Here is a 17997-nt window from a genome sequence, read left to right as displayed (position 1 = left end):
TCCTGCCCTGTTCCTGGTGGCATCCTTTGGGCCTAGCAAGGTGCCTACTCAGTGAATGTGCTGGATCGGTGAACAAATATCTTCATTATGTGTCTGCAACTTAACATGTGCCATTTCAGTGGAGTTGTATGCACATAGACTACATGATGAAGCCTTGTTCTTCTTTCTTTTATATTTTCAAGTAGCAGTAATAAATGTACCAACATCTACAAATAACTATTTATGACTGTCACTGACTGCGCAAGAAAGAGACCAGGATGAGCGTTTGGCACAGTGGCTAAGATGGCATCTCATACAGGAGTGTGTGACTTTGGTGGCTGGGGTCCCCATTCCAGGGTCCTGCTACTGTGCACCCTGAGAGCAGTAGTGATAGCCCAAATGCTCCAGTTTCTGCTACCCACGCGCGAGACCAGGATTGAGTAGTTGCAAGCATTTGGGGAGTGAGCCAAGGATGGGAGATCTGATTCACTTTCTCTCTGTCTTTCATAAAGATAACTAACTAAATAAAAATTTAAAACAAAGAAACTGAATTGCTTTAGGATGAGAACATGGCCCAGTCCAAATCTTGCATTGTGGTTCTCCAGCACATTTTTCCAGGACCATGTTGACCTTGACCTCACACCTCTGAGGATAGGCGAGGCCGGGGTCTCACCAACAAGCCGGAAGAGAAAACCGCTCCAGCGGGGCGGGTCCCGGTGCTTTCCTAGCCCAGACTCGCTGCAGGGGTCATCGGCAGCCTGCGTGGCTGCCATCCCGCCGGGGGCGCCTGCTTCTTGCTCGCTCACGCGTGCAGCCGGGACTTAAGAGGAAGTGCGGGGAGGAAGGAAGTGGGCATAGAAGGGTGCAGGGCTGCGAGTCATGAAGCGAATAGTCGCAGCGTCTTTGTCACCAGAACGTTCCCCGGGCGCCGTCAGAGGGAGTTCTTTTTTCGCTCTTTGTTTTTAAATTTGTGATCCTCTGGTCAATGTTTCTGGTGGTTGCTTAAGCCCCCAAATTCAGATACTGCGTTTAACCAATCCGCCAAAAGACTACACGGTTTCCCGCCGCAGCGCCGGTCCCCGGGGCTAGGGCGGACCGCAGAGACCCGGCGTTTGCCAGTGGGGCGTGCGCGGGCAGTAGCCACGACGCCCCGAGTGCATCCAGGCCCTAGCCACGGTTGAAAGGGGAAACCCCTTGCTCCCTCCAGGTCCACTCTTGCTAAGCCCCGGATTCCCGAACCCTTCCGCCCTCGTTGGGCTGGGAGGCCCAGGCAGGGACGCGCGTCCTGCGTAGCCGAGGTCCCCCAGCGCCCCCTACAGCCGCTCGTGGGGGGAGCCGGAGCCCGGCCCGCGCCTCTGCACCACGCCCAAGACCCCACCTAGCCGCCCGCGCCCCGGGGCCGAGTGAGCGCCGGCACCTCCAGGCCGCAGGATCGGGGCGTGGGGCCCGGCGCGGGCGCGGCAACCCGGGCCGAAGGCTATCGCCCCGCCCGCGGCTGGCGACTTCCCCTCCCTCCCTGGGGCTGTCCCTCCTTCTTTCCCTCCCGCCAGCCGGCGCCGGACACGCTGCGCCTCCTCTCTTGGGGCGCTCTAACCCCTGGCCAACCGTCGCGTCCCGAGCAACTTTGGGTGAGCGGCCGTTTGGTGTTGAATGTTCCCCACCGAGAGCGCATGGCTGGGGAAGCGAGGCGTGGATCTGGCTCCCGAGGGGCCGCCGTCCGGGAGGCGGTGATGCTGTTGCTGTGCCTGGGGATCCCGACCGGGCGCCCCTACAACCTCGACACCGAGAGCGCGCTGCTCTACCAGGGCCCCCCGGGCACGCTGTTCGGCTACTCTGTCGCGCTGCACAGCCACGGGTCGAATCGATGGTGAGTGGCGCTGCCACGGGCATCTCAGGGCGACGTGAGATCCCGGTCGGGTTGGAACTTTCCTCCCCTCCGGGGGCGTAGGCGGTGGGGAAATGCGATACAGCCAGTTTGCTAGAGATCTGCCCGGGAAGCATACTGATTCTGGGGGACAGCGCCGGGGAGTAGGGGTGGCCGGCGCAGTGCGCGGGTGGTGCGCAGAGGAGGGGGTGGGGGAGGCTGCCCCATGCCTGCTGAGACCTGGAGCTCAGCGGGCAGCACCGCTCACGTCTGAGCGCACGTTTCTCTCTCTAGGCTCATAGTGGGGGCGCCCACTGCCAACTGGCTCGCCAACGCTTCAGTGGTCAGTCCTGGGGCGATTTACAGATGCAGGATCGGACAGAATCCGGGCCAGACGTGCGAACAGCTCCAGCTGGGTGAGTTGGATCTGGGAACAGAAGTCACCGTCCTGCACCCCCCAGCCTTGAGGACTGTACTGTAGGGCAAGTCCTGGAAAAAGCCCTGTTGCCTATTCCTTCTGCGTTAAGGTGCATGATTCGCAGAGTTAATGCCACACTGTCTTCTTGTCTATTATAAAAGCGGCCCCCTTCTTTCTACCTGTATCTTTCTCTTTCGCTGGTGACATTGATTGCAGTACTGTGGCACGGTTACACAGAGGACCTTTCCTTGTGATGCCTACTTTTTACCCCCCGCCCCCACCTTGTGCAAAAACACATTTCAAAGTCTCAGCATATTAAGAACAGGATTCAGCCAGGTCAAGACTTAAACGTTTTATTTCCAGCTTTGACCTATCAACTTTATTAAAGAACAGGCTAACGGACAGATCAGGAGTAGCAGTTGCCTGTCGTTTAACCTAAGGACTTAAAAAAAAAGAGAGAGAACAGAAAAGAAAGTAATGTAGTTTTTCTTAGAATATACAATGCAAAATAAGTGTACAAGGAAAAACATGGGCATCTCCATCGTTGATAGTTAACACGAGGCTTAAACTATACTTACTAGTTTTCCTTGCCAAAAACTCTGCTTTAAATGGATCTTTCTGCGGTCATCTCTTAATGCCTGTTTGTAGGTTTGTGACAACACGAAACATATGTACTGTTGGGGGAAGGGAGAAGTTTCATGTTCAAAGACAAAAGCAAATTTGCTGCTTACAGGCACTCTGGGGGAGAAAGGGGAACTAATACTAATGTTGACCTATCTTGTTTCAAACACTGTCAGGCACTGCTATATACATTGCTTAATTTTTTTTTTTCTCAAAAAGCACCCCTGGGTGATGGTTGACATTGTTCCTACTTTTCTTTTTGAGGACTCTGACTCAGACAGTTGCAAATATGTTTTCTGGAGTTACTTAGATACTGACTGGTAGCTGGGACCCCGTTATTACTGGTCAGTCAGGTATGCTTGGGTCCAGAGTCTAACCCCTGTTGTGTATGCATGTTCAATGCAAATAAAGTTAAATAGAGGGTCTAGTATGTGGTCTCCTGAGCTAATACATCATCTGTACATGGTAAACCAAAAGGTCACAATTGGCACTTTTCGTTCATCTTTCTTTGCGATAAATGACTAGGGATTAGCTAGTGATTGCATCTGTGTAACCCCATTTTCATCTTCGTGTAGTTTTTGTTTCTTCTCAAACAGTGAAGCTGGTTTATTTCATTCAAATGAATTCATGTAGAGTACATATAATGGGATGTTTAATTTCTTGTCTATTTGAGGGAGGGGAGAAAGAGAGAGAGAGAGAGAGAGAGAGAGACCCCCTATCCATTGGTTTCCTCCTCAGATGCCCACAACAAAATCCAGGGGCCAGGAACTCAATCCACATCTCCCACATGGTTGTCTGGAACCCAGCCACTTGAGCCATCACCTGATCAGCGAACCCAAGTGCTCTGATATGGGATGTGGGCATCTTAACTGGTGTACTAATCACTAATGCAAATGCCCATAGCAGAATTTTTATTTTGCACTCAGCACCCACCAAAATCCAGGAGTTGTCTGCAGCACATAGAACAAGCCCCGCCTTCTTGTTCAGCATCTCCCATCCCAAAAGGTAGACTGAGGATTCATAAAACATTGTTAGGTCAACCTTGATCTGCTAGAGAGTGGTGACAAGGTCTCAGGAGGGAACAATTTCATTTCTGATGTCCTGCCAGTTTCCTGATCCATGATAGTATAACCTACTTCCTGTCTGGAAGGACGTTGATCCTATTTCTGGATGTCTATGTTGAACTAGAACGATATGGTTGTAGTATTATATAAAATTCAAGATAATAATGCCTATAATAAATGAAAGGAAGACCTAAATTCTTTGAGCATCTGGTACATATATAGGTTGAATACAGAAATATCACCAGAGAAATATGTACACAGTAGATGTGTAATAAGCATGAATTAAATGGAGATTTATTAAGTGAATGAATGAAAATAAGTTCAGTGCAAGTTTGATTTTCATCAATTTTATTGGTTAGAGAGTGATTAGAAATGACAAGCCAAAGTGATATTTGTAATTTTCAAAATTTTGGTAATGATACCGTAGGTAGGTAAAAAAATGTACTGAGGTTAAATTCAAGAAGGAAAACGAATCTGAGTTGATCAACTAGCCAAAAAATTAACAACTTCAGTAATAGCTTTGCAATATTCACAAAGGAGTTGACAGAAGTTATTTTTTATGTAATGTTCTGGACAGCACACACACAACAGAAGGAAACTGTTTATCTTTATTCAGAGAAAATTCAGAATAAATATCTCAGACATAAAATAGGAGATTCAAGTTAAAGTCTATAAAATAAGCACTGAAACAGTAAATTGGTAACCAAAGATATTTTAGGATTTTCAGGTTTGTTGGCTTCTTTTGAGTATTGTTTCTTATGAAGAAGTTTCAAGAGTGTGCGTGTGTGGATACACACACAAACACAAACACACACAATCTTCTATGTGAGATAACTTTAATTGTCCTGTCTCAAATGTGGGTAACTATACTGTTTAGAAAATACTTAACTCAGTAATTGATGCCATGGACACTCAAAAAAGATTCTTATCTCTATTTTCTATTTATATCTGGATGTTATCTGTCCAAGCAGATGAGGCTAATAAATAGGGACAATTAATAAAGCTAAAAATTGAATGTATAAATTAAAAGGTCACCAGGGAAATGACCCAACAAAAAAAAGTTGTAATACCTAAAGATTGAGCTACAATTGCTGTGTCAGCAATGTGGCTTCTTCCAATTGGAAGAACTTTATTTGCTTTCGAGAATCTGGAGATGCACATTTCTTAAAACAGTGCCCATCTCGTACGTGATTCAAAATATCCACAAAGACTAGTCTTGAGCTTTCTGTACATGTCAGATCGACAGTTGATACAGAGGGACTCCTCCCCTCAAAGAGGAGCTTCATAGCTCCCCCACCCTGTCCTACCCCTGTGGATAATGTTGCTGCGTGCCAGGCTAAATTCACTGTAGCCTTAATCAGAAGTGAGCAGCTAGTGCCCATTTATCTAGAGCGCCCAAGGCAGGAGGTGTTGGGAGTGAGATACCCCTTTTAGCCAAGTGAATTTCCTGCAGAGACGGCATCAAGAAAGTTGCCTGGAGAAGCACAAGGTGCTTTTCTTCCCTTGTACAGTCTGCCTCTTGCTCCTCCCTGCACGTCTGAGAGGTGTTGTTTCTTTCACTTCTTTGGTACTTTTGTTTCTTTCACTTCTTTGGTAGTTTCCTATATGAGTCAGAGAAAAGGGAGTCTGTCCCATCTAGAGGGTCTGGGATCTATCTGAAGAGGCTGTGGTGATTTCCACCTGTCCACTCGCTTTTCTACATAGGTGCTGAATTTCTATGGAGGCTTTGTAAAGGAAATTTTGATCACAGGTGATTCTTGAATCAAGACGTCACAAATAATGACTCTATCAACATAGTGAAGTATAGTCCACCCATGGATTACCAATATTCCAAGAATTAGAGCAGAATAAATACATAAATTATTATCAAGCTATACTAAAAAAATTAGTCTATTTCATTATTCAAAAGGCTCTGCAGGGGGAAACTTCAGTGCAGCAGCTATGACTCTGCTTGGGACACTTGCATCAGAAACTGGAGTAGCTGGGTTCAAGTGCCTGGTTCTGCTCCCGATTCTAGCTGTCTGCTAATGTGCACTCTTCGAGGCAGCAGGTGATGGTTCAAGGACTTGGGATCCTGCCATCCCTCTGGGACATTTGGATTGAGTTCTGTGCTCCTGGATTCAGCCTGGCCAACCTTCAGCTGTTGTAGGAATTTTGGAAGTGAAACAGCAGGTGAAGGATGACTGTCTCTGCCTTTCCCTGTCTTTCAGATAAAAAATAAAAATTCTAAAACGACTAAGTGATTATTTGAAAAGCACCGTAGATCTTTTACAGCACTGTAATAGCATTACACACATGCTTACGTATGTATCCACCCATCCCACACAAACTCAGAGTATGCTGGATAGTACAGTCTAAAGCTGTACATTTACACTGTCCAATGTGGTACACACCCCTTGTTACTATTTAACCCATCAAATGTTTGCAGTGAGAAGTACTGTAATGTAAGATACATACTAGGTTTCAAAGACTTAGTACCAAAAAAGGAAAATACATCATTAATTTTAAAGATATTGCTTATCTGTTGAAATGCATATTTAAAGGTAATATTGATTACACAATAAACTAATACTTAAGGTTTGTTAGGTTAAACAAAATATTAAAATTTGTTTCACTTATTTCTTTTTGCATTTCTTTTTTTAAAATCCATTGCTACTTTTTCTTAAAAAGATTTTTATTTATTTATTTGAGAGGTAGAGTTACAGACAGTGAGAGGGAGAGACAGAGAGAAAGGTCTTCCTTCCGCTGGTTCACTCCCCAAATGGCTGCAATGGCTGAAGCTGTACCGATCTGGAGCCAGGAGGCAGGAGCCAGGTGCTACTTTCTGGTCTCCATGTGGGTGCAGGCGCCCAAGGATTTGGGCCATCTTCTACTGCTTTCTCAGGCCACAGCAGCAGAGAGCTGGATTGGAAGAGGAGCAGCTAGGACTAGAACCGGCGCCCATATGGGAGGCCGGCACCGCAGATGGAGGATTAACCTACTGCACCAAGGCACTGGCCACATCTTTTTACTTTTCTAATATGTTTACCAAGAAGTTAAACATGTTACAGGCTCTTGCATTGTATGTCTGGCAACATAGTGTCTCAGAAAGATACTTGCTGTTTGTGACAGAAATATACTTTCTGTTTGTAAAAGAACACTTGGTACTTAACAGGTGCTTTCCCTGTATCTATGCCTGATTGAATAGGACTTCCACTTTACTTTCCTAGACCAAGTTCCAGTTACCAGACCTTTAAACTCTCTGCTTGTGTCTTTCTTTTTCTTACTGGAAAGAGCAGTGGTCCATCACAAGTTATTCTCCATCAGGCCTCTTTGACTTTCTTTCTGGAAATTATATTACCTTAGCCAGCCACCTGGTTTATATTACATAACCTGTTGGGAAGAAGTTAAGTTAATTAGCACTGCATCATTAACTGAATGATTACTTTACCCTCACTTCTGCCTGATTTGCAGGAGTTATTAGCTTACTATTAAAAGGCAAACATCTCACTGTTGAGACTTCAAATATGTTCTTTGTAATAACTTTCTTTTTATTTGCAGTTTGCTACACATTATAGCTTATCAAGCTGAGATTGTTGCAGATTGATCATTTTGAAAAATCATCCTTGAACATGGGCTGTTATGCTAGTTATATGGAAAATCAAGGACAAGAGCTTTGTAAATAAACTGTTAGGTTAACAGAGAAAACCTGTACAGTTCCCAGCGATTTCCCAAACTTCATCTTCAGTAGGATGAGATTTGCACCTAATTTAAGAGATGAAACTTTGGTAATACGTTTAATCTTCTGCCTTAAGTTGATGTGACCACTGAGTGCTATTCCTAATGACTAAGAAATCTCTCCCCTTGACAACAGCACTGGGGTCAGATATAGTAATCCGCTGTGTATGGGGTCATTTTTTTCATTCACTCATTTTTATTTTTACTTTTATAAAAATACTAATGTCAGCTGGCACTGTGGCTCAATAGGCTAATCCTCTGCCTTGCGGCACAGGCACACCGGGTTCTAGGCCCAGTTGGGGTGCTGGATTCTTTCTCGGTTGCCCCTCTTCCAGGCCAGCTCTCTGCTGTGGCCCGGGAGTGCAGTGGAGGATGGCCCAAGTGCTTGGGCCCTGCATCCCATGGGACACCAGGAGAAGCACCTGACTCCTGCCTTCGGATCAGCACGGTGCACTGGCCGCAGCGCGCCGGCAGCGGCGGCCATTGGAGGGTGAACCAACAGCAAGGAAGACCTTTTTCTCTGTCTCTCTCTCTCGCTGTCCACTCTACCTGTCAAAAAAAAAAAAAATACTAATGTCTAGGTTGCTCCCAGAGATATCTGGTTTTTATTTCTTGAATTTTTATTGGTTTATTTGAAAGAACAAAAGAGAGGCAGAGATCAATCATCTACTTCCCATCTGCTCCCAACAGGTGGGCCAGGTTATAGATGATATCCAGGAACTCAATCAAGGTCTCCTACATGGGTGGCGAGGTCTCCCACGTGGGTGGTGGTAGCTGAGTTATGTCTGCAGCCTCCCATGCAGGATGGCTATCGCCAGGAATTGGAATTGGGAGTAGAGCCAGGACTTGAACCCAGGCACTCTGATATGGGATGCAGGTGTCCCAAGAGTCATCTTAGCTGCTTGCACTAAGCACCTGCTTCCATTCACTCATGTATTAAAAGATGCCTGAGAGCTAGAATCTAGGCATACAAAGAAGCATACTCCTTGCCACCATAGGTTTACAGTCTATAGCTTAGATTTTTATAGGAAAGTATGGTGAGAAGACCCAACCTGTTAGGAGTTAAAGGTGCTGTCCTGAGGAATTAATGTTCAAGTGGGGAAGGAATTGAATAATGATCATGAGCTAGATGGAGGAATAGGTTATGGGAAAGTGAGCCCCACAGCGGTTTGCATGGAGACTCAGAGGTCTTTGAGAACGTGGTATGTTCAGTGAGTTGGAAGAGGAGTGTGTACAGCAGACCTGCAGGTCTGCAATGGGAAGGGGAAGCATGGATTATAACTTTGTAAGTATGAATTTATCTGAAGTTAGTGAAAGCTGGTTGAGGGTTATTGTGTGTCATGGTCAGATCTATGTGTTTGCCAGATTCTTCTACGTGCAGGCAAATGCATGCTTGGAAGTCCTTTGTGATCAAGACAGAAGGTTGGAAGACAGTGGTAGGAAGATTTTGTTATAACTTAGGCTAGAGGATATCAAGGGCCTATACTAGGACAGTAGCAGGAGGGATGGAGGAAAACACAGGAACTCTTTAGATATTTAGAAGACAGATTCAGCAGCACTTGGTAGTTATTTGATGAAGGCAATGAAGGAGTGGATTTCAGAAATGTTACCCAAGGTTCTGATTTGGGCTGTTGCATGGATGGTGGTACTATGCACTGAAAAAGCAGAGCAGCCAGTTTTCTGGCAAGAGATGATTTTCACTGGCCTGAGGGTCCTCTGAAACATAGAAGTAAATATCTAGTAGTCATTTGGATGTATGGGTCTGGTGGACGGGAGAGATGTTGGTATTTGCAATTTAGAAGTTGTAGTAATTGAAATAGAGATGATGCCTAAAGCTGTAGATGTGAATGACCTCAACCTGAGAACTCTCTAGAGTGAAAAGATCAGAGGACTAAGAGTGGATGCCTGGGAATTCCAATTTCAGAAGTGGCTAAAATACTGCTGCCCAGCTCTGGCTGAAACTTAAATTCTTGTGCAGAGCTTTGAGAATACCGTCTGATCGCTCCATTCCAAGCAAATGAAATAACTGGCAGTTGTCCTAAATAAGACATCAAGAGTTTCCAGAGGTCCTCAGATGATTCCAATAGTCATCAATAGTTGAGGACCAGTGGAGAAGACAGGAAAGCCTGAAAACAAGACAGAAAATTATATCGCCATGGTATTATAAAAGTCAAACAGTGAGAGCATTTTGGGAAGCGCTGAGTGACTGAAAGTAGTAAAAGTATCAAGCCAGAAAAGAACTTAGGTTCTTCATTGGACTTAGAGGGAATCAGCAATTTAATAACCTTAGTAAAACCAGTGATAATGGTGAAGTGAGATTGTAGAGGGTTTAGAAGTGAGACTTGAAACTACGAATCAACAACTCTTTTTTTTAAGGTTTTATTTACTTATTTGAAAGAGTTACAGAGAGGCAGAGAGAGAGAGAGAGAGAGAGAGAGAGAAATATTTTCCATCTGCTGGTTCATTCCTCAGATGGCTGCAATGGCCAGAGCTGGGCCCATCCAGAGCCAGGAGCTTCTTTCAGGTCTCCCATGTGGGTGCAAGGGCTCAAGCACCTGGACCATCTTCTACTGCTTTTCTAGGCCAAAGCAGAGAGCAGGATCAGAAGTGGAGCAGCTGGGACTGCAACTGGTGCCCATATGGGATGCCAGCACTGCAGGCGGCAGCTTTATCCACTACTCCAGAACACATGGCCTCTCAACTCTTTTAATTCAATGCATTTTTATTGATTGCTTGGACTATGTACTAGAAATACAAAGTTGAATAAGATGTGGTTGAAGCTCTCAAAGAACTGTCAAAATGACAAGATAGACAGGTAACAGATAATTGAGATAGTATGATATAGGGTATGTCTTGTGGTGCACCTGCAAAGCAATAGATATTTCAAGTGCTTCAATTCCTGCTCCACAAGAGGGAGACTAGGATAGAGTTCCTGGCTCCTGGCTTCAGTCTGGCCCAGCCCCAACTGCTGAGTGCATTTGGGGAGTGAACCAGTGGATAGACATCTCCTCACCCCTCCTCTGTTTCTCCCTCTCTTTGTTACTCTTTCAAATAAATATGCAGAACTCAAAGAGAAGCCTGACCATAGACTCACAGTGTGGAGAAAAAACTGAATGCTGAGAGAAGACTTTATGGCTGGGTGAAATCTGAGTAATGGAACAGCTCTGAGGAGTTTTGATGAGCGGGTAGAAAAAGAGTGAAATGAATGAATGCTCAGGTTGGGGTGAGACCCTCTGCAATTTGCTGCATATTGCAACATTATTTTAAAGCACCACCAGCTGTAGATTCTACCTACTCATGCTAGGCAATCAGAACAGTAGCACCTACTCCTTCGACAGGTAATTGGCTGATGATGAAAGCAGGAATTTTTTTAAAAAAAATTTAAGAATAGCTAGAAATGTCCAATTAGAGCATGGGGATGGACTTGCTAGTGAAAATACTGGGCTTAGGAGTGCAATGTGTTTTTTCTCGTGTCCTCATTTTACTCCCAAGAATTAAAAAAAAATCTTTTTTCTGTAACATGCATGATGGTGTGTGCATTTGGTTTAGTGGTTAGGATACCACTTGGTGCGTATCCCATATTGGACAGCCTGGGTTTAATTCTCAGTTCCACTCCAGATTCCAACTTCCTGCTTATGTGTACCCTGGGAGGCAACAGGTGATGGCTCAAGTAGTTGGGTCCCTGTCACCCATGTGAGAGACATTGATGGATTTTCTAGCTCCTGGCTTCAGACTGGCTCAGCCCCAGCTGTTGTGAGCATTGGGAAGAGTGAACTACAGATGGGAGATCATTGTTTGCCTTTCAAATACAAATAAATATATAAAATAAACAATCTGCATGAAATACTGTAATACAAGAAAAATATTCAGAAACAGACTGTAGATGTAGTTTTCAGATTCCTCTTAAATGAATCCTTATGAGAAATGTTTTAGACGTGTCCTTTTAAAATAGCATACTGTATGAAAGATCATTTAGAGTGGACCCATCCATTTGTGAAACCTTTCCAGGTCTACCTTGCCCTGATTCCATTCTTGGTTTTCTTGTAGAAGTTTTCTTTAGTCACCAGAATTTCACTGTGTCTGCCAGTCATTGTCTCTGCAATGTCTTATTGTACCTTTTAAACTTTGCATAGGGGAATGTTCTTTGATATCTGTAACTCCGCATTTCAATGTGGGCCTCTGTTGGTCAGTACAATGTGATGGATTCCTCACTGATTTATTTGTCCCACTATTTTTATACTAATCAATTAATTGATTAATTTTATTTGAAAGGTTTGGGGGGGCAGGGTAGACAGAGAGCAAAAGAGAGAAAGAGAGAGAGAGAGAGGTCTTCCATCATGTGGTTCACTTCCCAGTTGCCCTCAACAGGTAGAATGACTAGACCTGCCCAAAGCCAGGAGTCAGGAACTCCATCTTCGTATCTCCTGTGGGTGGAAGTGACTCAAGCACTTAGGCCATCATGTGTGTAGCCTCCCAAGTGTACATGATAGACAGCTGGATTGGAAACAGAGCTGGCACTTGAACCCAGGTACTTCAACATGAGATGCAGGAGTCCCAAGCAGAGGTTTAAGGCTAGACCATTTCTCACAAATTTTCTAACCTTCCTGTCTTCCTAATCTCCTTGAGTTCGCCCATCCATTCTTCCTTCTGTCCTTCCTTCCCTCTCACCCTCCTTCCCTGAGAATTTCAAAACCAAGTCCAGAACTTTTGAAACCAAGCATCAAGTACAAGTAGATTTCCCTGAAGGTTTTGCCTTTTTTTCTTTTCTGTTTACATTTTTGTAATGTTCTTGTTTTAAAGATGTTTAAAATGGTATTAAACAATAGTGATATCTTTTCAAATGAATCTAAGAGATTCATTGAAAACCATAAAAGTGGAGAATTTTCTTTCCTTATTTAATGTTACATTTTAGTAGTAGGCTGTGGGGAGCAACTCGGACTATACTGTTACTGGAATTAAGACTTATTCTATACATCTGCTCTCCCACAATATGGTGCTGGGAGAGGAGCAAACAGCTTCTACACAGCTGCTACTCACCAACTTGACAAGCTGCAGGAGCTGCTCCTGATTGGAGGAGAGCAGCGTGCTCAGCGTGTGGGTAGCAGAGTTGGGATTGGTGGAAGAGGACTATAAAGGAGGAGAGAGACAACATGCACCAGGAACATCTAAGAGGAACACCTGTGCAGCCCCCGAGAGAGCCGGCCGGCGGTGTGCCACTCCCCCGCGGAAGTGGGGAAAGTGGCAGGGGGAACCGCCCTTCCACGGAGGTGGGAGGGACGGTAGCCAACCTGGGAAGAACCAGCAGCAAACCCGGGGAGGGCCGAGCAGACAAAAGAACAGTGCAGGGTCTAGTGTCGTTCCTCCACGAAGACGGGGAGCGACATAATGGTGCCGTGACTCGGATATGAAGCCTAGGCAGGGTTTAGTGTCATTCCTCCATGAAGGGGGGAGCGACATAATGGTGCCGTGACTCGGATAGGAAACCCAGGAGGGAAGAAATGGGAAGAAGTGGGAAAATACCGGAGAGAGAGACTAGAAGAGCCTAGGGAAAAGCCGGACGGAAAAGGTGCCGGAAGAAGCTATTGAAAGCCTAGGCATAGACTCGGATACGGACTACGAGGGGAAGCTGGGAGAAATCTCTAAGGTTGAAAGCGAAAGTGAAAGCTAGAACAAACAAACTTGGATACGGACTGTGGGGAGAAGCCAGGAGAAATGAAAGGGGAATATTGTTGGAAGAAAAGTTAGGAAACATACCGGGTAGAGAAAAATGTTAGGGAGGATGAAGCCGCAGGGGCAGGCCGAGGTGGAGACGTAAGCTAGCTTGGAATTCTTCAAGTCAGCCCAGGGAGCAAAAGGCGAAAATCTGGAACCAGAGGCAGAGACGTGGGCCGCCAGGTTGGAATCCGTCAGATTAGCCCGGGGAGCAAAAGACGGGAAGCCAAACCGAAAGGCGCAGACGTGAGCTAGGTTGAATTCGCCAAGTTAGCCCAGGGAACTTAGACTGAATACCGGTGGCGGAAACGTGAGCTAGGCTGTGTGATTTGCGGAAGCTGCCGCGCGCAGAGAGAGCGTGCGGGGCACGAATAGATAGGGAACGTGGGGCTAGCGCAAGGCTGTGGTACGGGTGTGAAGGGGAGCGGAGACCGCGGAGCATGCGCGAAGCCGGGAAGTGGCACAGAGCCGGGAAGCCGCTGCGGGGCAAGGTGCCAAGAAGCAGCCTCGGGGCGGGCGCCGGGATGCCGCAGGGATAAGAGAAATAGAAGTATAGAAGTAAAATGAGAGAAATAGGAATGCTGGCAGATAGAAGTAAAATAGGAGAAATAGGAATGCCTGGAGATAGAGAAATAGAAAGGCCTCCCCACAACACGGCAATGAGAGAGCTTGGATTCGGTCTGCCTGATTAGTAAGACGATAAGCACCTGTGAGCGGCTGCATGTCACCGAAGACAGGCACGTTATCAACACCAATAAGTCTCCCCACAAGACGGCGATGATAGGGCTTGGATTCGGTTTGCCTGATTGGTAGGGCTTGTAAGCACCTGCAGGCAGTTCTAGCAGAGCAGAGCATGCGCTGCAGGGCACCGAACACAGGCACGCATCAGCGCCTAAAAACCTCACAACATGGCGAAGAGAGGACCCGGATTCGGTTTGCCTGATTGATAGGACTTGTAAGAACCTGTGGGCAACTCCAGCAAGCAGAGCAGAGTGTGTGCCACGGGGCACCGAAGACAGGCGCGTATCAACGCCAAAAAATAAAAAGAAAGGGGGATCTGTGGGGAGCAACTCAGACTAGACTGTTACTGGAATTAAGACTTATTCTATGCATCTGCTCTCCCACAATATGGCGCTGGGAGAGGAGTAAACAGCTTCTACTCAGCTGCCTCCAGTTCAACCAATAAACAGCAGGACCTGCTCCTGATTGGAGGAGAGCAGCATACTCGGCGTGTGGGTAGCAGAGTTGGGATTGGTGGAAGAGGACTATAAAGGAGGAGAGAGACAACATGCACCAGGAACATCTAAGAGGAACACCTGTGCAGCCCCCGAGAGAGCCGGCTGGCGGTGTGCTGCTCCCCCGCGGAAGTGGGGAAAGTGGCAGGGGGAACCGCCCTTCCACGGAGGTGGGAGGGACGGTAGCCAACCTGGGAAGAACCAGCAGCAAACCCGGGGAGGGCCGAGCAGACAAAAGAACAGCGCAGGGTCTAGTGTCGTTCCTCCACGAAGACGGGGAGCGACATAATGGTGCCGTGACTCGGATATGAAGCCTAGGCAGGGTTTAGTGTCGTTCCTCCATGAAGAGGGGGAGCGACAGTAGGCTGAAACAGTAGTAGATTATTTAGAAATAGAATTAATGTTGTGTAGGATTATTAATAATGCTGATATTTTGATACTTAAAATGGAAGAGCACTAAAGATAAATCATTGTATGAGGCAACCTCAAAGTTCATGGAAAGTGGAATTTAAAGAGAAGTATCTGGGTACAAACATGTTTGAAATGCATGTTTTTAAAAATAATACACATAGTTCGATCGGTAGCGGGAGCGGAGAGCGGACCCCAGAGAGCCCTGAGCAGCCCCACCGCCACCGCCGGCCTAGTTACCATCACACCCCGGGAGGAGCCTCAGCTGCCGCAGCCGGCCCCAGTCACCATCACCGCAACTATGAGCAGCGAGGCCGAGACCCAGCAGCCGCCCGCCGCCCCCGCCCTCAGCGCCGTGGAAACCAAGCCCGGCACCACGGGCAGCGGCGCAGGGAGCGGTGGCCTGGGCAGCCTCACATTGGCGGCGCCCGCCGGCGGGGACAAGAAGGTCATCGCAACGAAGGTTTTGGGAACAGTAAAATGGTTCAATGTAAGAAACGGATATGGTTTCATCAACAGGAATGACACCAAGGAAGATGTATTTGTACACCAGACTGCCATAAAGAAGAATAACCCCAGGAAGTACCTTCGCAGTGTAGGAGATGGAGAGACTGTGGAGTTTGATGTTGTTGAAGGAGAAAAGGGTGCGGAGGCAGCAAATGTTACAGGTCCTGGTGGAGTTCCAGTGCAAGGCAGTAAATATGCAGCAGACCGTAACCATTATAGACGCTACCCATGTCGTAGGGGTCCTCCACGCAATTACCAGCAGAATTACCAGAATAGTGAGAGTGGGGAAAAGAATGAGGGATCGGAGAGCGCTCCCGAAGGCCAGGCCCAACAACGCCGGCCCTACCGCAGGCGAAGGTTCCCACCTTACTACATGCGGAGACCCTATGGGCGTCGACCACAGTATTCCAACCCTCCTGTGCAGGGAGAAGTGATGGAAGGTGCTGACAACCAGGGTGCAGGAGAACAAGGTAGACCAGTGAGACAGAATATGTATCGGGGTTATAGACCACGATTCCGCAGAGGTCCTCCTCGCCAAAGACAGCCTAGAGAGGACGGCAATGAAGAAGACAAGGAAAACCAAGGAGATGAGACCCAGGGTCAGCAGCCACCTCAGCGTTGGTACCGCCGCAACTTCAACTACTGACGCAGACGCCCAGATAACCCTAAACCACAAGATGGCAAAGAGACAAAAGCAGCCGATCCACCAGCTGAGAATTCGTCCGCTCCCGAGGCTGAGCAGGGCGGGGCTGAGTAAATGCCGGCTTAACATCTCTACCATCATCCGGTTTAGTCATCCAACAAGAAGAAATGAATATGAAATTCCAGCAATAAGAAATGAACAAAAGATTGGAGCTGAAGACCTTAAGTGCTTGCTTTTTGCCCATTGACCAGATTACTAGAACTATCTGCATTATCTATGCAGCATGGGGTTTTTATTATTTTTACCTAAAGATGTCTCTTTTTGGTAACGACAAACGTGTTTTTTAAAAAAGCCTGGTTTTTCTCAATACACCTTTAAAGGTTTTTAAATTGTTTCATATCTGGTCAAGTTGAGATTTTTAAGAACTTCATTTTTAATTTGTAATAAAAGTTTACAACTTGATTTTTTCAAAAAAGTCAACAAACTGCAAGCACCTGCTAATAAAGGTCTTAAATAAAAAAAAAATAATACACATTATCCATGAACTTTTTGAAGATCCTTTGTACAGAAGCACAGGGTGGTAGTTGAGGGTATGAGTTTGAACCCTTCCTCCCACTCTTGGTAGTGTGATGTTTGTGTCCTTGTTTCAGATTCCCCATTTGTAAAGTTGGAATGATGATAATACATATTTCATTGTGATGTCATGTGTAAGAATTGTGAATAGTAAGTGTATCATAATTATTAGGGATTAAAGAGTAACTTTTCCTCTAAGTTATGCTTGCTAATATGTCAGTTGGGCTATATTTTTCTGCTGCAGTTATTAAAAGGACTTGTGTAGAGCTTTTGTAGGATTTTGAAGAAGGAATAAAGATCCCTCGCAGAGACCTTGAACCTAGAATCAAGCTCACAGTGACCCGGTTTTTGTAGAGTTCTGAGGTCCACTAGTGAGTCAGGATCAACCTAGATTTATGAAATTGCAGCCATGGAGTGTGACACTACTCCCTAAGAACATTTATCTCTGTGTTGAACTTCATACTAGACTAGAATTAAATAGAATAGAAGTAAAATAATAGAGGACAGAAGTGGTTGGCCTTTGTAGGCTGTTATTGTGTATGAACTAAAGAGCGTGATTATTAGTGGTCATTGGATTTGGATAAGCCAGTCTGAGACCATGATACTAAATTTTTTTTTCAAAATAAAATATTTTGATAATTTTGATGTTTAATACATTTTACTCTTGCTTGCCACCGTACAGGCTGGAGGAAAGGTCTTGGGAATTTTGTGCTTTCACATCCTGTGTGACCTTTAAAACTTGGCATTTTACTTTTCACTACCCAAAATTACTTGCACGTCTATTAAATTTCTAAATATCAGTTATCATTAAGAAACGCCACCACCATGCTTAATTACTTGTGTAATCAAGGGAGATAATATAATATAGTAAATGTTAGTCTAATGGATTTAGGGCTTGCTAGGAAAATCTAAGAGGCCTTTTGGATTAAAGACCAAAAGGCCGCTGACCAAACCTCATAGTACTGGGAGCGCCCTCTGCTGGTCATGTCCAGATCAACTTAATGTCTGCACCTTGTGGAGCAGAACTATTTGCCATTTATTGAACACCTACTAGGTGCCAGGCAGCTTACACCACAGGCATAAATTTGTGTAATCCTCATAGCTCTAGAATGGTAGTTTTTAAGATATTGTCATATTTGAGTTGATTTGATCCCCTTAAATCCTGTGTATTTTTTTAATCTGTTTATATAGGTGAAGATATTATGAAATCATTTTCACTGAGAAGTTACTGCTTCTATAGAAAAGATATCTTGAAT

General features: G+C 45.6%; 2 protein-coding genes across 5 annotated transcripts in view; both read left to right on the top strand.

Annotated features, from left to right (window-relative positions):
• ITGA4 (integrin subunit alpha 4) overlaps nucleotides 1-17997 on the top strand; it is a 145455-nt gene that overhangs the window by 33027 nt on the left and 94431 nt on the right. For 2 of the 4 annotated variants that reach the window (XM_089329048.1, XM_089329049.1), the window contains one exon: nucleotides 2138-2259. In XM_089329048.1, coding sequence (XP_089185174.1) covers nucleotides 2138-2259 — 122 coding nt within the window. Of the gene's footprint in view, nucleotides 1-1320; nucleotides 1847-2137; nucleotides 2260-17997 lie in introns of those variants that run through there. The other 2 variants (XM_002712227.6, XM_089329050.1) reach the window with 2 other exon arrangements.
• On the top strand, nucleotides 15305-16693 carry LOC100357477 (Y-box-binding protein 1). Its single transcript, XM_051849386.3, is given in 1 exon segment — nucleotides 15305-16693. A coding segment is annotated over 1 exon segment (963 nt). The 5' UTR covers nucleotides 15305-15319; the 3' UTR covers nucleotides 16283-16693.

Source organism: Oryctolagus cuniculus, chromosome 3, assembly GCF_051225735.1.
Source record: "Oryctolagus cuniculus isolate XC-2025 breed Fujian yellow rabbit chromosome 3, ASM5122573v1, whole genome shotgun sequence".
NCBI lineage: Eukaryota > Metazoa > Chordata > Mammalia > Lagomorpha > Leporidae > Oryctolagus > Oryctolagus cuniculus.
This window is presented reverse-complemented; position numbering and strand designations above follow the sequence as displayed.